Here is a 25,079-nt window from a genome sequence, read left to right on the forward strand (position 1 = left end):
CACACATTTGATAAAGGGCGTCTTTATTCACGGGAAAATAACATTCAGGTACGCATTCTGTCTTACAAGATGTACACATTTGCCAACATAAGACGACCATTCTTTGTCCCCCAAGCCTACATTAAAATTTAAAGAGACAACGCAAAGCCTAGGACTACACATCTAGGAAAACGCGGAATTCACAATATAAGTTAAGAGAAACAAATATTGTTCCGGCGTCAACACATAAATAGAAAACAGAAAGCGTACACAATGCTAAAAAAGGTTTTGGCAAACACAAGTATAACCAACAATGGATTGTCTATGTGCTTTAGGCAAACATGCTAACTTGGGTCACAAAAATCCATTTATTGTGTGGCAAAGATTTATTAAAAAAGTTTTCTATCCATAGGTCATTAAGTTACAGTATGCAGAACTTGTGCAAAAATCGAAAAAAGAAAGATGATACGGTGAATAACTTAATTATTTTTCAGTCTTACTGATAATCTGAAAGAGCTATGTTATAATAACAGGTGCTGTTGGAGCAGTGAGGGAAAAAATAGAGTCATTTAAACATCTGTTTTGTTTTGTTTTCAAAAGCACCTTTGAAGTACTGTTGTATAATTAGGATGTCCATTGCAAAATACACAGATAATAAGTGTTGAGTGACTTAAATGAAGTTGTATGCTTCTGTTGGTGTGACAAAACAGCTGGCCTTGCACCTAACTGTACTATTTACATTACACAACAATACTGCAATGTGACTGCACTCATGCAATTGCAAACTGCTTGTCCTCCTCCTCCAGTCCAGTTGCTTCCCTGTCAGCTTCGCAGCAATGTCCTCCATTCTGGCTCTGCTCACTTTCCATGTTGAGCAATGTTTGTGCTGTGCCGTAAGTGGGCTCGTGCTTCAGAGGTGGACAGCTGATGTTTTGCACCAGAGACGGATTCAAGCACAGGAAAGTCTTGTCGCCCTCTTCCAGGCTGGTTGTGGTGGTGACCACAGAATCGCTAAAGATTGTGTTGGAGAACACAGAGTTGAAAGTAAATGAAGAGCCAAAAAGTGTTTCCTCAACAGTGGATTTGGTGTGGTCTGTGGTAGCAGCCACTGCTGGGTCTCTGGGAGGTTTGACTGGAGGAATAGGATCAGGCTCACTATTATTGATCTCTGGGTCTTGTTGCTCATTCTGATTGGCTGTTTCCTCCTGATTGCTACTCTGTTCTGAGACCTGGTCAGGTGGCTCACTCTTGGCTGCCACCCTGCAGTCACTGTTGACACTGGAACGCCGGGAGGAGCCCTCTGCTGTGGAAATGACACTGCTGGCTCGGGGGAGAGATTTGGGGGACCTTGGCCCCCTCAGTCGCCCCTCTTTCCCCAGAGGGGTAGAGAAGCAGTTGAGGCAGCCGGACACTGAGGAGGACTTACCCTGAACGTACAGCACTGTGATTGGGGAACAAGCTGAGGATCGGGTGGGTTCAGCTTTGCTAGAGCCTGCTTCTGAATTCACCCCATTGAGCCCCTGGGGCAGTTTGAGAGCACCCCCAGAATCTGATGAGCGACGGGCAGTTTTGTTGTTGGAACCCCTCCTAATGCTTTTTGTGCCTCTAATGGGCCAGAGGTCCTGTGTGAGCCCTGCATCTTTCTGTTTTGGTGTGGATCGTAGATTTAAAGTCTGTGCGTTTGCGATGGGGATGGTGGAGGCCTTGGTGGAGACTGTGTCCTTTGTGGTGTGCGTAGTGGTGGAATGCTGCTGCTGCTGTGTGTGTCGTGGGGTGGAGGTGTCACTGGGAGGCTGGTAAGAGGAGGAGCAGCGGCGTGATGGGGGCTGCTGGACCGGGCTACTGCCGTTTGACCAGGGCTCATTATCCAGGCTGAGGCTGAACTCACCGCTGCTCTCACTCTGGGCGCGACTTGGGACGCCATTCAACCCTGGAGAACCACCCAGGAAATAAAAGATTTGACAAAATGAAATAAGATCAACCACAGTTTGCATAAAAACAGTGAACAGTGGGAAACAAGTTATATTACTTCATTCCAAAATAGTACATTACAAACCATATACTGCGTACATGTAATGCATTGTACTGCATACCATACATACATGCATGATGCATAATACATAATGCATACATGCCTGTTTAATGTCTCTCTAGAACTGATACCTGTTGGATTTACTGTTTAGAAGCCTGACATAATCTGATATCCTTTTAAGATGTGGATCAGCCATTTTGAGAGCTTGCTGTAGAGTGAATGATTGTCATCCTTAAAAAAATAACAGAAAATATAAGATATTTGGCATGTGATGCTTGACACAGCACACCCACATTAAAAAATTCAGTTAAATTCATCATTATAATCTCTTTTCTCATAATTTTGCTGCACCTTCTGAAATATGATAGGACTTTTATCTTATCAACTGATCCTCAATGATCAACAGGGGGCAGCAGAGTCAAGCTCTTCTGATAGTTGATGGCCTCTGTTGTCGGAATAGAGATTAATCTGAATCAAGGCCATGATTGCAATTTGATGGATTTACTCATAATTCCTGTGCTAGTAATACATCTGCATGCATGCTGAATCCCCTAAATGAGTATTCAGAGGACTTTACCGTGATGCTGCAGCTCGTCGTTGTCCTCTAAACCAGATGGCACAGCGCTATCATTGGAATCCTTATCTGTGGGGCAAAACATGTCAATGGACAGATGATGAGAAATCACTGAATGGGTATCAGTGATTGATAGTCTTGCCATTCATGCCATGTCATTCTTTTCAGTACTAACAAAGCAAGAAAAGCACATGCGAGTGTTGTCTTTGCTCTGCTCTTCTCTACATTGTGTGTGGCTAATGGAGATGACATCAAACAAAACAATGGCGTATGAATACTTCTACCTGTCACCCATAGCTCAGAAATGTCTGGAACAGTGTCGGTGGTGTCAGTGGTTGCGGTGGTGTGGAGATGGCCGGATGACGGAGAGGTGTGATGATGGTGGAGGATGGTCAAGATGGAGGAGGTAAGAAGGGATGACACAAGTGTGTCCTTCCTGTCCTCATCCACATCAAACTCTGACACTTCCAGCTGCTCTGAGCTGCCTGGCCACTGCCGCTTCTTGGACGGGGCTGAGGGGTATGCCAAGTCGCCCAGGGCTGGATGAGCGGACCAAGGAGTGGAAGAAGTGGGAAGTGGATGAGGGAGGGAGTGGAAAGGTGAATTGGTCATAGATATAATGAGGTATTATATCTGTGGAATTGACGACATGGAGAAAGGGTGGGGTGTTTCTTCAGCAGGCTATACGATGGTGGAGACCAACTAATTATCTTATAAATCTGTGGTTTCCTCTTTGACTATAGTTGTCTCCTGGTAAGGCAGAGCTCATGCGGCACCAGTGTCCTCCTGCAATGCAGTATTTCTTTGACCTCTATTGTTCTAATAAGGAAGACTGACTTTGAATGCTGCCACTTTACTAGGAAGTGACTTTGTGTTGCAAATGATACTGTATTCATTTACATATTTTGCTATTTTAGGTCTGATCTGGTGAAATGAGGTAGGTATGAGCACTTTGCTAAAAATTTGTTGATTTACATGTGCAGGGAAGCATCCTTGCTGTCAATGAGTCTACTCCAGACTAGGGTTACTTTTGTGTTATGACAGTGGTAATCAATGAAACTGAAAAAAGAAATGCATAGGTATTGATGGTATTAAAACAAGTTAGGAGGAAATAAAGGCAGGTGGCTACAGCCAAGATGAAGTCAGACACTGGACCACAGTCTTTCTTACACATGGAACGATGGAAGAGGGACTTGACTTTGTCTCTGTCCTTCAGCCTGTTCCTCATGCGGGGAAAGATTTTCAGTGCAGCTATTTAACAGCAAATGTGACCACATGAGAGGCAGAGAGGCGAGGGAGGGAAGGAGGGGACGGTGCAAGGACAGAAAGGGAAGGCAGGATGGAAAGGAGAAAGGGGAAGAAGGAAGGAAGGGTGGGTGGGGCCGGGAAAGGAACAGGGAAGGAGCAGGGAAGAAGGGAGGCAAGAGAGATGGAAGGAGTGAAAAGGACACGTTAACACACACAAGAATGACACAGGGAAGACATATTCAGGACTGTTGTGGGAAGTGTTCACACACATCATGCATCAGGGACACTGACACTTTTAGACATGATGCATAAAGCATATGCCTGCTTTTCAAAGTGCTGTATGCAATGCAATACCTGCATATTTTCGGATACACCCTGGACTCGTGTTTACTGGAGACACATATGCATACCTCCACTTTTTGTTTACATTTTATAAAGTGACACACATACGTTTGCTGCATTCCCTGTCCAGAAAAGGCTGTGTACAATAGATAGCACCACATGAAGAAGCCCACATTCACACAGTGCTAAAACAAGTTTACCTTTAAAGACTTTTATTTAACCTCAGTGGTACCCTTGGACAATGACAAGGTAGGGAACTTTTTTATCCAGTTAAAAGGGGAAAATTGAGAGATCAATTTCGTTCCTTGCCCAGTGGCTACAGGCTGAGGGGCAGCCCGGCACGAGCACGCTCCTCCAAGATCTCTCTGACCTGCCTCTGACTGTGGTCTTGGTGGGAGGAAGGGCCAAGCTGTTACTTCCATGTTTACAGCCTCTACGGCAATGGAGTGCCTTTGGTGAATTAGAAAGTCCCTTCCTGCCAGGCCAGTGTGAGATGGACTGCAGAGGCCATGAAGGTCATACTCACTGCTGTGACGGCGGGGAGAGAGGGTATCAGCTGCTGAGGCGGCGGCTGAGCCTCCAGAGCCATCTGAACTGATGAAAGAGCTGTTGTCCTGGCCCTGTATTGGCCCTCCGATGCCATCACAGGAGCCCGAGTGTGTAGGTGTTGGGGACTGCAGGGAGCGTTCGAGTCCCTGCTCGCGGCTACTGGATTTCATCAACTTCTTCAGTTTCAGAGTGATCCAGTTCCCACGCCTTGGGAAGGACAGATACAAAAGAGGAAAGAGAAGTCACAACAGAATGGGAGGCAAATTACAAAACAGGCTAGTAGCTGTGGACGAGCTGAACACAGAGAGACACAGAGAAGAATGGAGATGAGATGTGCCACAGCTGTAGTAGTAAAAGTAATATTCATCACTATTATAGGCACTGACTTGCGAGGAGGTGAGGGGTCGTAGAACTTGTACTGGTCCATGATCTTTTCCTCTAGCTTTTCTTTCTGCCTCCTCAGCTCATTCAGCTTGTCACTGAGCAGAAAAAGACATGGTGAAAAAGATAGAGAGAAAGAGAAGGAGAGAGTGACAGAGGAAGGGAGGTTTGAGGTTAGTTTTATTAATCAATAATTAAATTAAATAACTTGTGCTTGAATAAAAATATTTTTATGTCCTCAGATAATACATATGTAGAGAGACTAAACTGCCTTATTTCAGACTAAGCACAGCGGTTGGTCAGGAAAGAGCTACAACTTGCTAAATTTTTCTCATCACAGAAATTGAATGGGTTCTACCCATTCAATTTAATGGTACCCAATCTTATTAATTTATTAGTGATCTAATCAATTAATACCCAAACTAACCAACTGAACTTCTATGATTCTCACACACACTGCAGATTGTGGGAGGTTTACTCAATGCAGGCCGGTCCTGACACTGGCACAGACACACACAGCCTAGGAATTTTAGGTCAGTAAAGTTTTTTTTTTTTTTTTTTTTTTTTAAATCTGGCTGAGCAGTAATGTCAGACAACATCAATAATCCATGGCCAGCCTGATCCCACAGCTGTTTTGGGCATGCCTGGTGAACACTGTGGTATTTTGAGTGCCCTAAATAGTCATGTTGTGACGATTTGTGCTTTGGTGCAATGACGCTTTGCACACATCACGGCATTGTCCACTTTTATAGCTATGTTTTAACTCAATAATAAAATTTGAATTGACACTACCTTACATTATCATAATTTTTTGTCATGTTTTTGTATTTTTCTACTGTCTGCTACCAGACTAAAATGATGGGAATTAATTCCATGGTACTTTTAGATCTAAAAGGATTGTTCGTGCCTCTATCAGCTATACAGCCCTAGATAGCCCCTCTATATCAATACTAGCCTTTCACCACAGCTTAGCAACAGATTACTGTATGTTTGTTGATGTTTGTTTACATGTACTGTCTCTGCTCAACGTGAAACAGATCCTTGCTCTCCATCGTCTGCTCCAGCAGGGTTCGGTTCTGCAGCATCAGGGTCTGAATCTGGCTGAGCAGGTGGCGGTTCTCCTCCTCCAGGTTGCCCTTTAACTGGCCCAGCAGCTGAGTGTCACACAGACATGGCAGCACACATCAACAAACACATATATGCACACAGCCGCAAAGACACAGTGATAATAAAGTGCAATTTCTGAAGCACAAACTTGGTAAATTGTGTCTATGCAGAGAAGCCCGAGTCAGAGATAACAGCCATTTGTGTTGGAGTCCTAATGGGTTTCATGTTGCTGGCACTTGTGAAGAAGACAGATTCAACAGTGCCCTCCATAACAGTGAGATTCACACTCCTGACACATAAAACATTGACTTTATAACTCAGAACTGATGAGTTATTCTATTTTTTTCTTTTTTGCAGCTGTGACTTATATATATCAGATATATCAGATTTCTGACTTTGTACTTAAAATATATAAATACTGTATTATTGTGAAAATTTAACTTTAATCCTAATTCTTCAAAAACTTTTTTTCCACAGAGTTTGCATATCCTATGAGCTAGGTTTGATAACAGTTTAGTTATGAATGTTAACTTCAGCAGCAAGGCAAGTAGCTGAGTGTACAGTATCATTAATAATTTTGGGTTTTTTTGCCATTGCTCTGATATTTGAAAAAAAAAAAAAAAAGAATAGTGTAGCTAAAATGCTCCTTAACATGGCAATTCCACACTGACGTCCATACCTCACACTGGTTTGTGAGCTTTGTGGAGGTGATATCCAGCTGCTGATACTCCTTCTTCAGCTTGGAGAAGTCGGCCTCCAGCCAGGTGTGCTCCAGCTTGGCCTCGTTCAACTGGCTCTTGAGCTGCTTGTGATCAGCCGACAGCTCCTCGTTGTCCTTCAGAAGCTGGCGGTACGTCTGGTTTAGCCTTGACAAATGACAGTTTGAGAAAGTGTATACATGTGCATTTTTGTGCAAGAGTGTGAGACAGCATGTATGCCTCCACATGCGTGCGTTACTCTGTGTGTGTGTGTGTGTGTGTGTGTATGTGTGTGAGTGTGCATGCATGTCTACTCGTTCTTCCTCACCAGTCCTTCTCATCTCGGAGCCGGTGGCACTCAGCGGTGGTTTTCCTGTGCTGCTCTTTCTCCAGAGCCATCTTCTCCTGCTCCTCCTTCAGGGCTTTCTCCAGGTCTTCCAGCTTGGTCCGCTGCTGCAGCAGAGTGTTGTACCTAAAAGCACCCACACACACACACATGCAAACACACACATAAACATGTATAGATGTGCACATGCATATTTAAAGTACATGGGTTGATAGTCTATGGATAATGACCAGATTTTGTTCATTTTAAGAACAGTTTTTACAGCATTATGCAATTATCATTCCTATTAAAATGGTAAATCATATCCCTATTACAATATCTGTCAAATTAATCACAACATGATTTTTTTTACCATATCATTCAGCCCTATCTGTCCTTCCCCCCACCTGTCCTGCAGGGTGCGGTGCTCCAGCTCCAGTGTGCGGTGGGCGTTCTTCAAACAGCCATGCTTGCCCATCAGCGCTTCATACTCCATGGCCTGCCGCTCATGCAGTGCCGCCAGGCGCTCATGGTCGCGCAGCAGCTGCTCATGGACAGAACGCAGCTCCTCACGATCCTGTACAGCGCTGTCCCGCTCGCTCTCTGTCCCGGACTGCTGGCGCTGCAGCTGAGCATTCTGGGCCAGGAGAGAAGCACTCTGGGAGTTCAGAGTGGATTTCTCCACCTGAAGAAAGGGGTTCAGTTGATTGGGTGTTAGTGTCACACAAGACATCTAGAGCAGTTAATCATGTTGCAAAGTGATGCGCTGTGAAAATGATTTCAGGATGGTCTGTCTTAATGCATATCTCAATGCAAGGCTTGACAGAAATCTTAAAGGAATATATGAGAGCCCAGCAGCTGTTTAGTTAAGTGTACTCAAGTGTGTAGTGAGTACATGTGTTATCATAGTACCTGTAGGTTAGCATTGTGTGTCTGCAGGGTGGTGTTGTTCTCCTGTAGTGATGCAGTCTGTCTCTGCAGGGCAAGGATCTGAGCCTGCTGGCTGTCAGACTGGCTCTCCAGCTGCTTCAGCTGGACCTGCAGAGCCTGCCGCTCGGCCTCGAGCGTGGCATTCTGCACAGGAGAGGGAAAGAAAGGTGCAAGATAAGTAATATAAGATAAAATCTAAAATGTTCAGCTGTGTCAATATTTTTTCAAACAGTGAGTTAACTATTCTGATTACTGTAGAAAGTATTTGCAAGAAGAACGAGAACATGAAGAAAAGGAAGTAGATCATGGGATAGGACACTCTGTGGTCTATTAAAATTTAGTCTGCATCTGAAAGGACAGTCGTCATGTTAAAGACAGACCATGCAATTTCCAGTGGGAGGGCACACCACTTTGTTTACTAATGTTAAGGATAAAGCTAAGGAAGGATAATACCCCTCCGCTTTATGCCAAGACTAATACTCCATAGAATTGACAGGACACTTTTAAATACCTGTCTTGAATAGCCTGTCTTGAATTATTTGTTGGGTTATGATGGTGTTAAAGAGTTGTCCTGAACTCCTGAGGCATTTCAAAGTTCTATTCTTTTGACAACCGAGTGGCATTCATCATTCTTCCAACGTATTGCACATTCAATAGAGGCCATCCACTTACATTCCTCTCCACTTCAATGAGGCGGTCCTTGACCTTCAGCAGCTCCTTGGTGGCCTGCTGGCTCTCACGCAGCCATTCGCTCACTGCCTTGCCTGTCTCTCTAGGAGGGGTGGGGCTTGATGCTACCCGCTCCTCCTCCTCTCTCTGCTGCAAAGCCTCATAGTTCAGCTTTACCTGTGTGAGAGGTCCAAGGTCCAAGGTCAAATATTAGCTTTGCTCATTCCAAAAACATTCCTCTCAAATACAGCAGATTCACGTCATAGTAGTTTTCCCTTATAACTGAATCTAAAGAGCCTGCAACGCTGAAATTAATGATAGGACTTACAGTCTTGAGCTCCTGACGCAGCTGCTGGTTCAGGGCAGACGACTCCTGCAGACGAGCCTCTAGGGCGGCCATCTTGTCCTCTTTGATCTGGAGCGACCTCTTCAGAGACATCTCCAACTCTGACTCCAGCATCCTGAACCTGCTGCATGGAGGAACGAGGGTTTTATTATATAGCTTGTATATGTGATCTTTTCATGACACATTTACCTTGGCAGCTACCTGATGGAAACACCAGAATATGGCATTAAAGTTAAATTATACTGTCCGTTGTGTTAAGTTGAAGCTGTATGAAAGCACCTGTTGTCCGCTGCGTCCTGGTCAGCCTGCTTTGCGCTGTCCTGGTTTAAGACCCTCATCTCCTGCTCATGGGCCAGCCTCTCAAGTTCATTGTCTCTCTGCTGGCTCCGCAGCTTCTCATTCACCAGCTCCTACAGATGGACAGTATACTTAGATTATGCTGCATCCGTTGTCTAGCGATAGCTGTTGGTGATTCTTTTTTGAAATGGTAAACAAACAGAACCTGCTTACCTGCTTACTAATTGTTTTGGTGATCGTATGAACTCAAATGGAGTTTTTACTGACACCGGTAATTTCAGATTGAAGGTTCCTTCAAGGTCAGGAAATGATTTCAAAAGCATGGGCTCTGATGATGATCAGTTGCTTTATTTGTAACTTTCATATTTAGGTGAAAGGTTGAAAACCCACATATCTAGTACTTCCCCTGAATAGAGGCAGGGGAAGTGTATTGAGCTTTGCAAGCATGGGCTACTCCGTTCACAGAAGTTTGTTTGAAACTTTTACCAAGCCACATCAATTTGTAACCCAAAATGTAACAATTCGTATAACCTACATTTAACTGACAATTGTTCTTTATTTTATTTTATTATTATTATTTTTTTTTAATATGAGGACATGAAACTGAATGACACTATCCACTATCATTTACAACAGATACAACAAATAACTATGCTCTGGTTTGATTATTATCACTTACCAGGGTGATGCAAAACAACATATTTATTATTTTCAGAACTTTAAATGTTCAAACTTCCTGAGTGCAATCTGAGTTGCAGATGGAAAAAGTCCCACCCCCACTCCCCTGCCAAGGATCTTATTTACTCTTTGTATTCTATTTGATTAGTTTGAAGTAATCAGTTTGTTTAAAGTACATTTTTGGTATTTACTTTGCAGTCAGTTCTTTAAGTTGGTAAGTAATGGTCTCAGCATATATGTGTGTTTTTATGAGTTTTATGATTTATTCAGTAATAGTGAGCTACATGGAGTCATTGCCTTCTTCCCCTCACCTCTCTCAGGGTGGACAGGGTCCTCTGGTCAATGGCACCTTGCTTGGTCAGTTCCCTGTTTTCTCTCTCCAGGACTTTGACCCTCTCGGCTGTCTCCCTCAACCCCTCCACCTCCTTTCCTAAAAAGCGAATCTCCCTTTCCAGGGTGGCAGTATGGACATTGCTGCTGTCCAAGGTGGCCTCCTGGATTTCAGCCTGAGACACAGGAGAGCAGAACAGTCGTCACAGAAAAGCAGTCAGAAGATAAGCACCTCCCATCAGCCATCACCACGAGCCTACCTGCTGGCGAAGTCGTCGATTCTCTTTCTCTAGCTGCCTCTTGTCCCTTTCCAGAGTTGAGCTCTCCTGCTCAAGGCTCTGCTTCTCTACTTCCAGCTGCTCCAAGCGTCGTGATGAGATGCGAAGTTCCTCCAGGCTGGCCTGAAGACTCTGGTTCTCAGCCTCCAGCTCCTGAACCTCTGCCTCGAGGCGCTGGAGCTTTCGATCTACAGAGGTGGAGAAGGAGGAAAAAGTGAGGATTTGGGGAGCCAGTAATAATCTGGATACATTTGTCGGTGCATAATGAAACGACAGACGCTACCTGTATTATCAAGGGAAGCCTGTAGGCGTTGATTCTCTGTGTCCAAGGCCCTGCATTTGGCCTCCAGTCGCTCCGTGTGCTTGCTGGCGTAGGAGGAGCGGGTTGGCAGACCTGTGATGATGCTGTCACGGTAGGGGCTGCTGCTCTTCGAGCCAGGGGAGTGATCACGAGATCCGACAACGCAACGCAGCCTATTATGACTGTTCTGTAATACTTCCAGATCGGACATCAGTTCTTTCAAATGCTCCACACTCCCATCCTCTAGCTGTCCCTTCTCCTGATCATGAAGGTCTGAGACAGTCTCACACTCGACTCCTTCCAACTCCTCTACATGGGATCCCTGATAGCATTTTGAATCTCCACTGATAATTTCCTGCGTTACTGTATTGGACAGCAAAGCATTGGCGCTGTTCTCTAAATCGGAGTGGGAGTTTTGGACACCCCCGGGTTGTTCCGCTGATGAGGTACAGCTATTGGGGCCACAGATCCCCTGGCAGACGTGGTTGTGTTCTTGGTGGTGGTTATGGATGTGCTGTGGGCTGTTGTTAACAGAGGCGGCTCTGAGCTCCTCAATTATCCTCAGCAGGCTTTGATTCTCCTTCTCCAGCTTGAGCATCCGGCTGCGAGTCCTCTCACTCACCTCCTCACTCAGGGTCTGCTGGCCTATACACAAACATGATGACAATATGCTTTCCATTAGGGATGTCGATTCAGTTACAGATTGTGATTATTGTTTGTGGTAGTAGTAGTAGTATTGTTTTTTTTGTTTGTTTTGTTTTTTTGGAAGATTTTTATATTGCCATGCTGGCCTTGAATTGATATTTTGTCTTCATATGGCATATTAAGGCACACTTTTATATTACTCAGCATGTAAAAAATATCACACCTTAGAATCCAACAGATGGCTGTGGGGCCTGTTCAGAGAAGAATGTACTTCCAGGTCCGCACTTTAATATGCTTTCCCATTTGTTTGAGATTACACAAGAAAAAACACCACGCATTTTTTTTTTGTTTGTTTGTTTTGTTTTTCTGGTCACTTCCTATGTTGAAGCCTGCAATGAAAATTCAAAGCTCAAAGTGAATTTAACAACTTGCTTAAGATATACATTGTGTTTCAAAATATGATTAATCTGTTTTCCATAGTTCAGTGTTTACATTTTTTCTCCCAAATCATAATTTCGAATCAAAATACTTAGAATATAGAATTTCAGTCAGAATTACAGAATTACAATACATATTGGATTTGCACCCAAAGTATTCGGAACTGTATCGTATCAAGGTCCCATGGCTACTTTCCATCCAAACCAGGTGAAAACTTGAGGTGGACAGACTGAGACACTGAATGAGCACGTTCAGTCAAACACAAACAGGCTGTAGTTCCGGCAGATAACCCATTTTTGAATGTTGAATGACAGATGACTCAGACAGTCTTTTAAGTGGGTGAGCCCAGCTAACAGCTGCAAGAAGTCTATCCACCCACCACCAGATCTTACCCTGAGAGTTCTCTGTGGTCTTGGAGAGCTGCTCTAACTCCCAGCCCAGGTGTTGGGACTCCTCCATGCTCCTCCTCTGGGCCAGACACAGGACCAGATTCTCCTCTTGCAGCTCCTCTATGCGCCTCCGATCTGCCTCCTTCTCCTGAAGGGGAGACACGGATGCATGAGAGAGGAGGAGTCAACAATGTATTAATGGAGACTACTACTAACACATATGAGCACTTCACTGCAAGCCTTTCTCTGTCCCTTAAGACACTTAATCATAATTGACTTCTGCATACTTCAATACTATAATTATATTCTATCCTTGATTCTGTGCACATGTATGACCTGCTCCATTTCATGGACCCGGGCTTTAAGCAGCAGGCTCTGCTTCTCTAGCTGGTGGATTTTATCAGAGCGCGCCCTCCAGCCTGCCACCTGATCCTCCAGCACCTCCTTGGTCTCCTGTAGCACCCGATTATCCTCCTTTAGCTCCTAAGATGCACAAAAACACATTTAGGATTTATATAGACCTACATATTTTCCTTCCCACGCTGCTGTCACCATGGTGATGTGAACATCAAGAGACTAATGCAGCTCCAGGGTGAGAGACTTCACTCCCTTATAACAGTCAAGTGCCGCATCAAACTTCATCAAAGTCTGCGGCACTCCAGAGAATGATTTTCCAAAAATCATTTTTGTTGTTTATTGAGAAATAAATGGAAAAGCTCCAGTATCGTGAAAATTCAACTTTCACAATAAATGTTCACACCTCAGCTGCAACTTTTTACACAAATCTCACAATTCTTTTCTCTGGTTGATAAAGAACTATTCAGCCTGCTCATATGAAACTTCTCTTTTGAATTTCCATACTTTTTGAATGTGATCTACTAGAAATGAATATTTTGACTATGAAAAGGTAGACCTTTCTTGTCACACATTGGATTATTATAAAGTAATCTCAGTTTTTTCCCTTCCTTTGTTACTTTGATATTGGATGTACAGTGCATGTGTACAATGCATGAGGTCTCTCACTTTGAGTGACATGAATTTAAAGTGTAATTATTGTTCATTGTTCAAATCAGCAACAATGAAACACCATAAACTCATGAGGACAAAGAGCTGTAAAATCTCAATTTTGTTTTAATTCTAGTGATGGATTTTTATTATCCAGGAGGATAAGTAAATGCTCCAATAAATAATTAAGAAATTCATTAACATCTAGTTGTTGCATCAAAGCGTGTACTGATTTCACAAGTTTCAAGATTACATAATCAGCATCCTAGTCTCAGAATTTATGGGTGAAACTGAATGCTTTTACCTCCACTTTGGCTTTAAAAAACTCCATCTTGTGCAGTTTCTCCCTGTAGCGTCCCACTTCACTCTCCAGCTTGTCTGCCTTGATGGCTCTCTCTCTCAGGGCGTCCAGCTCGTCGCGGTAGGTGCGGGCAGCACGGGCGTCCACCAGCAGCTGGGAGTTCTGATGCAGGTGCAGAGACGATGTTAAGAGCAGAAGTCAAAGTTCAAATCAAAGCACAAGTAGCAGTGTGGGAAAAGGTGAGCTGGTCTTGATCTAGAGTCTCTAAATATTACAATGATTGAATGCTGATGCAGGCAGGTGTATTCAACCAGTGCTGAACCTGTCTTTTGTTCATTTAAGAGACTATGTGATGTCTTAACAAGCTATTTAAATTAACTGTGTTACTGTAACACACCTTGCTGACACTTGCACAAGTGGAAAGGGCGTATGTGCACACCAGTGTATCTACTTTTTATTCCAGGTTTAAAGCGTGTGTGCATCCCAGTGTTTGCCACTCAATAAATAGACAATGCTTGGTGTTTGTTTGTGACATCTAACTATGCTAACTGATGCAGCTGATCCAAGTCACAAGACTTAAACACAGAATACAGTGTGAGATCTGCTGTCCATGGGAGCTTTAGCTGTATCTCAGAGCCAAGGTCAGAGTACAGGGGTTTAAATTCGCTATTGCTAAGCCTTGCTCTGCAGTAAAGTATAGTGTGCATTAATCTGTATAATCTCCAATGCAGAGCGGTTGGGAGGTTACTGTGTGTCAATGCTGGAGTGAGGCAGACGTTATTTTGATATTCTTTTTTACACTCAGTTCGAACCTCCTGCTGGATCCTTTTCAGCTCTGACTCCATGTTCTCCAGCTCATGTCTGCAGTCCAGTATCTGCTCACTCTTCTCCTCTCTGGCGGAAGTCGGGTGGATACAGAGAGAGGAAAGCGGGTAGGTTAGTACACACTGTGCAGCACTTGTACATATTTATGCCCAATTACACACCTGCCCTTCCCATTCCATCATAAATACAACAAAACACAAACACTAAATGGCAAATGCAAGAGGGCAGGTGGGCTCATGTTGCTACCGTTACTACAAACACACTCCCACACAGACACACTTGATTGCAGCAGGAACCCTCATTCAGAAGTACAGACTCCTCAGCCTCCTATCCTGTTTTCGACAAACCCATGCATGACCTCATCTTTCAGTCCCCAGAGGGTAAAAACCCTCTTTTTATCCATGTTGTTTCTCCCTATTGTAAATTCATCACTTCAAAAATGCAGTGCCTTTGGCGGGAGGCATCAGCTTTAGACATGCATAAAGGCAGTGTTTGATGCCATTCAAAAATGCAAAGTCATGCCATAGTTGATTGCTTTATATGATATTGTGTTTGCTCAAAGGCAGGAGGCAGTAAATCTGAACATCCGAACGAGAGTGAACTGTACAACAGACTAGTTGGGGATGGAGAGCAGAGATGGCAATCAAGGTCTTGATCAGATAAGGGTTAGTGTGTGTGTGTGTGTGTGTGTGTGTGTGTGTGTGTGTGTGTGTGTGTGTGTGAATGTGCATGTATTTAAGTGCATGTGTGAGAGAATGCGCATGCAGTATGCGTAGAAATGCAAAGCCAATGTGGGTCATTGGCAGTGAAGGACCATGGGACTTGCCAAGGCAGGCAATAATGTGGGCCAAACCCCCTCTGGGCATCTCTTATCCTGTAGTATCAGGCTTCATCTCTTTATCTCTCTCTCCCTCTCTCTCTCTCTCACACACACTCTTTTCCTCTCTTGTTCTCTCTCTCTCTCTCTCTCTCCTCTTCTCTCTTCTGGCAATTCCCCAGAGCTGCTATCCCAGCTTCCTCCCCATCACCTCCCTGCAGTGAAATTTATTCCATACTAACAGACGATGTTGAACCCAACAAACATTTACACTGGGAATGTCTATATTCAAGTAGTTAACTGGGATCTTCAGAAAGTTCAATCCCAGTGTGGGTATTTGAAGTATTTTGAGCTTGAGGCGATGTTGTATTATCATTCAACACTCTCCAAGTGCTATCAGAAGTGGAGCATTAATTCTAATTCAAAACCAAGCTCGCAAGTATTTAAAACCCAACTTAGCGTTATATGAGGCTTTTAATGACAGGTACTTGAAAAAGCCTGTATTCTTGTCGGTGACACAACAAGCACGGAGGCTCCAAGCTCTCCTCTGGTCTGAACTGTCCGGTCAGTACTCACAGCTCTTGTCTGAGGCGTCTGATCTTAGCCTTGGAGTCAGCTAGCTCCACTGCCAGGTGCTGTTGGGCCCCCGCCTGCTGCTGCTGCATGCTGGGACAGTAGCTGGCGGAGTGGGGGCTGGATGGGCTGCTGAGTGGGCTAACTACACCCTCTCTTTCCTGCATTAGCTCTGTTATAGTCTGCAGAAAGGAAGAGATAAAGGTGTACAGCAGGTTACAGGTGACCCTTAATCCATCAGTTTGCCCTCAATATGTATGCATTCATAGAAGAACCATGATGAAACATGCTGAAGAACAATGAGCTGCCTGAGGGGCACTGCAACTCTGTCCCCACTCTGTGCAGTACTTGTACATATTTATGCCAAAATGAGGGGCATAAATAGCACGGTCCAGGGATGACCAACGGTCCTGAGGAGGCTTTACGGGGGTCCTCAGCAGAATAAGGTTTAGCAAAATTAAGGATAAGAACGTTTCTTTTGTTCTCCACTTTCACATTTCCTATTTTTACCTCCCTCACCACAGTAGCAATTAGGCCTATTCAGCTAGCAGCCTCTTTTGATTTTTTTTATGGCCTGCAAGAGGCTGTGAGTATATTAGGCTGGCATCAGTGATAGCCTAGGATGAATAAATTAACGGAGGCTACAGACCTACTTAGGCTACTGTTAGTCTAATGGATATTGTTTTGCTATATTTAACCTGTTTTCTATCTTTATAGATGTGGGCCTGTCTGAAAAAACACCACATCTCCTTGGGTGCTAGATGTAATCTTTGCACTTTTGGATCAAGCTTTGTAGCCCTATCTGCACAGCTGCTGTCTCTAACTGATTATTATGATAGCATTAAAATAGAGGGAGAAATGCACATGACTGTTTTATTTCATTCAGTAATAGATCTATTAATATCATACTGTGAGAGTCACCTGTAGCCATTCATGGACAAATTATTCTGTGTTGCCCATGAACCCCAAGTGAAATTCAGCCCACTAGCTGCTTAAATTGCACAGCCCTGGTATAGATGTGTAATTAACCCCCTAACTCAAATACATAGTCATATCTGACAACAGAAGTATTCTCAGTTGGGGACGATGTCTTATAAAATCTGTCAGATTTGCTAAATTTTTGGGGGTCTGTGAGTGTCATGTGCACTAGAAGAAAAAAAGGCTTGGCTCGTATCAAAAATTACCAAGGCATATTTTTATGCAAAGTAAATTAAAAAGGTATGATTGCTTGTATGACTGATTCTTTCCATTCTTCACCTGTAAAAATATCTGAATCTCTGAAACTATAAGACCCACAGCGACCAACCTTTGTAGCTCGATTGGAAATCTCACCCACAACTCAGGCAGCATACCACACCATTCACTCAGAAATGACTTACATTTACATTAGATTTACATGCTAGTTTTGAGAAAAACAGCTCTAACTCATTATAACTCAATATTTTTTTCCTATGTGCAGTCTTTGCACATGTCTAAAAGTGCTTCTACTTCCAACCATAGGTGGCGCTATGACAGTAAAGTCTGTATTTCAGAATCAGCTGAAGGAATTTGCGCAAAACATTTCCCACGTTCTTGAGTCATGTCTGATTCAGCGCATAAAAGTGCGTCACTCGCAAAAAGGGGCATTGTTTACAAATGTAAACACACATGTTTGTCAAATTTGCAGTCCAAACTTTCAGAAAACATAAAAATTACAATGACAATAAAATTTCATCAACATATTAATTGTTGTGAATAGCTGAATCTTTAATGGCTGAGCTGTTGGAGTCTCATTCACTTCCATTGTATCAATAACATGACCATCACATGCTATATATACTCTGAACTGGAAGGTTCATGGTTCACATCTCACCTTGTCTTGTTTTCAAAATGCAGTAGACCTGAGTTCCTAACTTGATCGACCTCCTCTGACCTCATTATTAGACTGCAATGTTGTTCATCTAACTCTCTTACTATAGACAGTGGTCTTACAATTTAAAAACAGGTATTTATTTATTTGGTATGTGATGTCTGCTTGTCTTTCTATCCCAAAAATGAGATAAGATTTCAGATTCTTCTCCTTTAACTCATTGTCAGCTGAATAGCTCTAATGGTGGATGGATCCCTCCAACAGCTGCTTGTGCCCTTCTACAGAGGTGCCCTTGAGCAAGGCACTTGACCCCTAGCTACTGATCAGTGGGCAGCAGGAGACAACTGCAGCTGCACAGGGTGGATCAAAGGTGTACACTTAAAAAATAGGGTTAAAAAACAAGAAAACACAATCAGGCAAATAGACATGGGTACCTCCAGCTGAGTGTCCCTCTGGTCCAGGAGGCGTCTGAGGTGCAGGGCCATGTTCCTGGCCATGACCTCCAGTTCATCTGGATGCAGCTCACTGGCCTCTAACCACTGCAGGTCCAGCATGTTGTCCTGACTATGGGTCAACTGGTGCACAGAGGGAGTTTCAGTCAGGACAGAGGAGTACAGTGAAGCACAAAGTAGGGCAAGGAACATCAAGTATTTTGCTACTTTTAATTCCTAATAAATCTTTGATGCCACATCACTGGTGCCAGTGAAGCAGTATCAGAGTTGCTTGTGGATATCAGTAAACTGTTTATATCTTACATAGATATGAAGAAAGTGATGTGTGGGATGTGATTACAGTGACCTGTAGTCACTTCTTCAAAGCTATATGCTCTCGAATTTACAGTCTACATTTCTCCTGACAAACTTAGCTCACAAGACATTTGATGCTCGAATCTACATGCATTCTCCATACTGCCATGCATGAGGCTATTCACCATGATAACCTTTTACAACACTTTTCACTGTTTACTGTGGTTGCTGCTAAATCACAGATTTAACAAGCATAACTTAACATGATACCTCCTGAATATGTACAGCTATGGCTGCCTTTGTATCGAAGTCAAGCGTCTGGATCCTCTCGATGTACTCCTCTTTTTTTTCACACTGAAAATGAAGATGTAAAACGATCAAGATCTCCAGTGAATTTGTTAGTACAGCCTGTGTTCTGGGGTGAAAAAAAGGGATCATTTTACATAGAAACATCACACAGTAATGTCCTACCACCTATTCCCTACACATAGTATCCTATAAATAACAAATTAAAAATGTTGGATTTGAATGTTAGTTGCTCAGTGAATACCTGGACAGCACATCCCAACAGCATCAGCAAAAGCTTCCTCATTTCCTCCAGGCTTTGTTCTGTAGGGAGAAAATAAACAAGTTCATGAGAAATGAAACTGTTATGAAACTTACTAAATAGGTTCATTTTGCCTACAAATTTAACTTAGGTTTATTTTTTCTTCTAAACAGGCTTAACATTTTGGTGTCATACCTTGACAGTTTTGACTGCTGTCTCTGCAGCATCCTCATCATCAGATGTGACCACGTAACCATTCTGATGATGACTGCAGAGAGAGCAGTCGAAACTGTCAAGGTATGACACAAAAAAATTAAGCCTGTTTAGAAGAAAAAATAAACCTATGATATGAAACTTAGCGAATAAACTCCTGAGAACTGCTTGGATGGATTTAGGTTGAATAGGGAGCTAGTGGGCGAATTTGGGTCACAGCTTGTCAAAGCCTTACCATCAAAAGCCACTGTGCTCATCAAACTGACGGTGTGCAGTTGAGGAAAAACTACATAACACACAGCCGCGATGGGCTGCGAGGAAATATTTGAGCGGTGTCATTCTAAAGCACTGCATATCCAGTTTAGGTGGTGGGGTGGAATCACTTGTTCTGTACTGTGGCAATTACAAAATGATAATGATAATGGCAATATTCAATAATTTGATATAGTTTCATGCAATCAATAATTTTTCAAATGGCACATATCTCATTTTAGAATCAAACTCTTCATTTTCTTTTGACCTGTTTCTAAATCTTGACTGCTACACCAAGTCCCAGTTACATATATCCCAACCTTAGCCTTTTTAGGTTACCTATGGAAACAGTGCTACAAATAGGGCTGGCCGATAAATCGACTAAATTGATTCATTTAGATTTAAGGTTTAAATTGGCTGAATTGTAAAATCAAGATTTTGACTACATATGTTGTAGCGTTACAAAGGCAGCTGAGCACACTGTCAAACAAGCCAATCATCTACATAGAACCTACACGCCCAGAAAAGCATAGGTGAATCACTGGTCACATGATCATGCCTGCTAAGATTCCCATCAGCTAGTAGTTGCAGTTAGTGAAAAGCAAGAAAAATCTAAATTAAATTGTGAAAAGTTTGAAAAAAGAGAGAGATTTTAAAAATGAGCATTTTGCCTTTTACCAGACTTTCGACCAAATACTGACATAGCACTTCTTCTAACAGCAGAGTACACGGATCATTTAGAGGAGAGGGAAAGAATACTGTCTGGTTTTCCTTTTAAAAAGCATACCACAGTAAGGAGTCTTGCCAAGCAGCAACACGTTGGGCAGGGGAATCATGATCAACTGCCTCAGATTATCCTGCAAAGAAGGAACAAAGAGGCGAATGAGAGACGGGTCGAGAAAAAGGCAGATAAGCACATTTCAACCAACCGAGACGAGGACAGAATAAAAACACTTCTTGGGGAGAAGCCAGGGGAATTTGAAAGGAGAGGGTATGTGTGTATGTATAGCACATTGAAGCCACTTAAATAAATGTGGAAACACAGCCAACTAATGGTGAGTGACCTGAATGGCTAAGTGGCAGAGGCAGTTTCCCCTGTGCAGTGGTGAAATCCCCCAGAACCCTGGACACGCACTCTTCTTTCAGACTGTATGTGGCCTGTGTGTGTGTGTGTGTGTGTGTGTGTGTGTGTGTGCATGTCTGAAGGAAAATAATGATTCTTAATAGTTCCTCATGAGAAATAGAGACCCTCTCATGTTCAGGAAACTATTACTAGTTCCCAAGTGAGAAGAAAGCTGCATTTGAGTAGGGTCATTCAGCTTTTAGATGCAATGAAGCCAGACTGCACCAGCAGTCACATTTTCCATTGACTGCCACCCCGTTCCCATTAGGGAATGTTCAGCTGACCAGACCGACTCCTACAGCTTCCTCTCCTTTCCCAGCTTACGTCTGATTCTCGAGTGCAGCACTGAGAGCACGACTCTCGACTGTCAAGGTGCTCGATAAGGAAACTTGTTTTGCAAATAGAGCAGGGTGCAAAATAAGATACAAGCATTTCATTCCCAAAGCTGACCAAATGGAAATAGGTTTCAAAAACAAGCCTCTCACACAAACAAGTTGGTTGTCAAATGAAAACCTCATATGTCCAAAATGTCAGCTTTTCCAAAAATAATATTAGTGAATGTTTTTATCAGCTTGACCGCCATGCTTCTTGAGCTAATCCACTTTCAGAAGGGTGCCACAGTTTTTTAAGTCCCTGCAGGAGCATGTAATCATTCAGCGACATGGAAATCACCGATATTGCAGTTAAAAGATTTTCAAGTGCCAACAGCAATTTCCATGATACAAGAGCCTCCCTACATCGGCCACTTTTTCTGCAAGAGTTCTGCCAAAGAATCCAATTGATATCGACAATGGCAGTCTATTCAAGAAAGAGCTACATTGGATTGTGAAATGAATTAACAAAGAGATTTTTCTCAAGTTTCTTTATTCATTTTTGCAGAGAAAGGCTTTGGCATAATTGAATGCGGTCTCTTTTCCCTCCTATCAATTTCTTGGGTTTGCAGTCCACTTAAATGAGATTAGAGTGAACTGTCTGTAGCCAGGCTAAAGAACTGTTCTGTGATTGTGCTTCATTGAAGCTTTGTGTACCCTAATTGTGACTGGTTTACAACGAGCATGGAAACTAAAGCAGAAGCTAAAGATTAATACAAATCACCATCATGTAAAGATAAGCTGTTTATCTGTGTTAATGGAAATGTTGGGAAGTCATCACTCCATCAATGTGCTACTCTGAAGACACAGATTCTTCAATTCGTATTCAAATTGCTTCCTTCAAGATTGTAATACAAGTAGCGGCTGCAGGAGGACAGCTTAGCTCAAACTGTACTCAATTAGCTCTGCACAGAAAGAAAATCCCAAGTTCAGTAGAGAAATTATGTGCTTCCAACTGGGTCATTGTAAAGATCTGGCTGTGGGTCTGACTGCAGCTGTACTGTGGCAAGCTGCTGGTGGCTAACCTCGCTCCTGCGCTGATTACACAGATGTTTACATGGCTGATATTTAGGGCATGCATGTTAAGAAAAGCCAGATGATCTGCATGCAAGTCGGTGCCACTGTGTCAGGACAGATGTGCTACCAACTACGCTGCATGTGCCTGTGTGTGTGTGTCCATTCATGTTCCAGTGTCAAGGCTCAATTTTAAAGCCCAAGTCAAATATTGTGGTATCATAACCTGATGAATCCAGAGTAACAGCACATACCTTGGATAAAATATTCTATGGTGGGGAAACTCAGGGAGGGAACATCTGGTAACTCACCAGGTAATATGTCTTGATTTGACGGACAAGGAGGCTCAGGTTGTGGATCCTCTGACTTGGATCGCTTTTCACCTTGTTGACACCCTGAGGTGTAGCAGAGGGATTTCTGAGGATAGAGAATGCCATGAAAGAATTTCATTCTACGTTTTGGCCGTTCTCAAACACATCAATTTGTCAGGAATGGAGTGGAAGGAGGAGTTACAGAATCACAACCCATTTTGAAGTCTTGGCTTACGGATCCCGATGAAAACATCTGTCAGGCTTCTATTCATTTCTAACTTTAGCCGGTGTGACGTCATTCTTGGCCTGCGTGCTGTCAGCCAAATGGGGCCGTATCAGACTTTCCACGCAAATACCCAGGGAAATCTCAGCTGAACTGACGGGCTGTTTGTTACACTCTGCTGTAGAGCTATATGCTAGATTATGCTGGTTTGTTGTTGGCACATAGCAGAAATTTTTATGTTAATCATCAATCATCAGTGCTTTAATGTAGGCTACTTTCCTGTCTTTAATGAGTGTAAAAACCAGAGAGAGAGCAACAGAGAGAGAGAGAGAGAGAGAGAGAGATCCTGTCCTGTGTATCAGGCTGTTAGTCAGTCAGCCTCTCTCTTCTCTCCATCTCTGTCCCTCTGTTTGTCCTCTTTCTCCCACCATCTGTCCCACTGCCACTAAACACCAGCAGCGAGGCCCTAATCCCAGAGGGTCTCCCAATCCAGGAGATTATCCCCTCTTCCCCTCCCCTCAGCACAGCATTGTTTTTCGTTCGGAGCTGGTTATTGTGACCCTGGGGATATGGGGGGGATGAATAGATCTGGGGTGGCCAGACAGCATTATCCTCAAAAGCATTGGATCATCCTCTCTCTCTCTCTCTCTCTCTCTCTCTCCCACACACACACACACACACACACGCACAACTCATAGTCAACACAGTTATGACAATACCTCCAGAGTCTGGATTGTCACCTAACTATATAATTACATTTTAACATCAGCAGCCTCTTCCTGGATGTCAAAGCCATCCTAATGTGCAGCCTGAGTCACTTTCTAGCCTTGCAATGTGACAAAGGCTCCCAGCAGCTTTGTCACACTGCAAACTGCCAGAGGACTATCAGAGTGATTGTTAGGGGTGATGATAATTCCCTTGGAACATAAGGCAGACAAATCATAATCTCTTAAGTAGTGTCTTGAAGATAACTATGATGTCTGTCATGACTGGGCACTTCCAGACAGAATTACTATCCCACTTCCTTATTTATCTGCACCCAAGCTGATGTCTGCCAAAGTGGTATTATTAGCTGAAAAGGGGTCTGTGCAGCATGCATTCATGCTAATTCTGACCTTTTATGGGAAACTCTAACCTGGAACTCATGAGGAAGTAGCATTTAAAGACAACGGCAGACTACAAGGATCCTTTATGTAAGTGCAGAGTGACAAAGCTGGCATTGTTGCTGCTGGACACTGAGCGGATAGGAATCTCAGAAAAGGCTAGATACTGTATCAGCAACAATTGCAATGGGCATGTAAGGTGAAAAGGAACAGTTCTAAAAAAAAAAAAAAGCAGTACCCAATGTGACCCAACAGAGTTCACAAAAAAAAGCAGTGCCACTGAAATTTGAGCACTGGCAGAAATTTAAAGTTACTAAATCAGCCAAGATGTGATAATAACAATCAGCACTGTAACACATCATGTAGGTGGTTGGCTACTGGGCACCTTGGTGACCTCAGTGATCTTAATGACAGCTCCTGTGGGACTGGCCTACAATCATGAAGGTGGGTCAGGACATGGGCCGCTAAACTGAACATCCATCAGTACACTGGAAATAGCACAGCTCACCCAAGTCATTAAAAACAAGCCAAAACTCACATTTGGGTCATAATGTCATTCAAAAAGACTCCATCCAGTAATTCCGAAAAGTCCAACTGCATGCCCGCATCATTTGCCACAAATGTCTTCACCTAAATGACAAAGAGATTAGGCTTTTAACACGATGAGAGGGTAAAAACAGCCAAATTAAGGGCAAACAGCCACTAAAGGCAATCTAGCACAATCAGTGGCAGATCAATCCCGCTGCATCCCTTACCCAAGTGACGAGCGGGCTCAGCATAAACTGCTCCAGATAGGGCAGAAAAACTCCACTTTCCATCGTTATCAGCGATGTGATTGATTATCCTCAGCAAAACGTCCCAGCTCTCTCAACCACAAAAAGCACTGACTGTGATGAGCCCATTGCGTTCCTTCTCTCGGGTAAACCCGTCCTGCAGGAGAGGTGCAGCATTGGGGCTCGACAGGGATCCTCTCCCATCCATCCCATTTAAAACTAGTTAAAGATTTCCTACGGCAACTGCAGCGGCACTGCGTTAAAGATGGACAAGTCGGCGTCTTCAGCGCAAACTTCACTCTCCGCTCCACAGGAATTGAAACGGGACAGTTTACATGTTGCTAAGTCGCTGATGAAAAACAATTCCATCCGCATTTCAGCCGCAATAGGACGCGCACATCCTTCGTGCTCTGCTGCAAAGGCATCTGTCGCCAAACCCCCTCCACCGCGCACCCTGCCCGTGACACACACACACACACACACACACACACACACAC

At 43.4% G+C, this 25,079-nt stretch overlaps 1 protein-coding gene across 1 annotated transcript; it reads right to left on the reverse strand.

Annotated features, from left to right (window-relative positions):
- Nucleotides 1-6: 6 nt before the first annotated feature.
- Nucleotides 7-25,079, reverse strand: LOC115365740 (girdin-like). Its single transcript, XM_030060881.1, has 28 exons — nucleotides 24,565-25,079; nucleotides 24,348-24,439; nucleotides 22,484-22,589; nucleotides 20,452-20,521; nucleotides 19,203-19,261; nucleotides 18,923-19,006; nucleotides 18,341-18,481; nucleotides 16,061-16,239; nucleotides 14,655-14,736; nucleotides 13,846-14,004; nucleotides 12,873-13,019; nucleotides 12,540-12,684; nucleotides 11,047-11,709; nucleotides 10,746-10,951; nucleotides 10,467-10,661; nucleotides 9,460-9,590; nucleotides 9,163-9,304; nucleotides 8,838-9,011; nucleotides 8,148-8,309; nucleotides 7,643-7,920; nucleotides 7,239-7,382; nucleotides 6,892-7,078; nucleotides 6,114-6,259; nucleotides 5,111-5,203; nucleotides 4,702-4,931; nucleotides 2,870-3,124; nucleotides 2,589-2,654; nucleotides 7-1,909 (listed from the first exon to the last, which is right to left on the reverse strand). The coding sequence occupies exons 1-28, from the start codon at nucleotides 24,625-24,627 to the stop codon at nucleotides 750-752; spliced, it is 5,559 nt and encodes a 1,852-aa protein (XP_029916741.1). The 5' UTR covers nucleotides 24,628-25,079; the 3' UTR covers nucleotides 7-749.

This window comes from Myripristis murdjan, chromosome 1 (genome assembly GCF_902150065.1).
Source record: "Myripristis murdjan chromosome 1, fMyrMur1.1, whole genome shotgun sequence".
Classification (NCBI taxonomy): domain Eukaryota; kingdom Metazoa; phylum Chordata; class Actinopteri; order Holocentriformes; family Holocentridae; genus Myripristis; species Myripristis murdjan.

Excerpts from the sequence above, each read along its gene's own strand:
- LOC115365740 (XM_030060881.1), bottom strand. The coding sequence starts at position 24,627 with ATGGAAAGTGGAGTTTTTCTGCCCTATCTGGAGCAGTTTATGCTGAGC. Across the intron at positions 8,310-8,837 it reads TCATTGAAGTGGAGAGGAAT|AATGCCACGCTCGAGGCCGA; the intron begins GTAAGTGGATGG and ends TCTCCTGTGCAG. Across the intron at positions 7,079-7,238 it reads CTCCGAGATGAGAAGGACTG|GCTAAACCAGACGTACCGCC; the intron begins GTGAGGAAGAAC and ends TCATTTGTCAAG.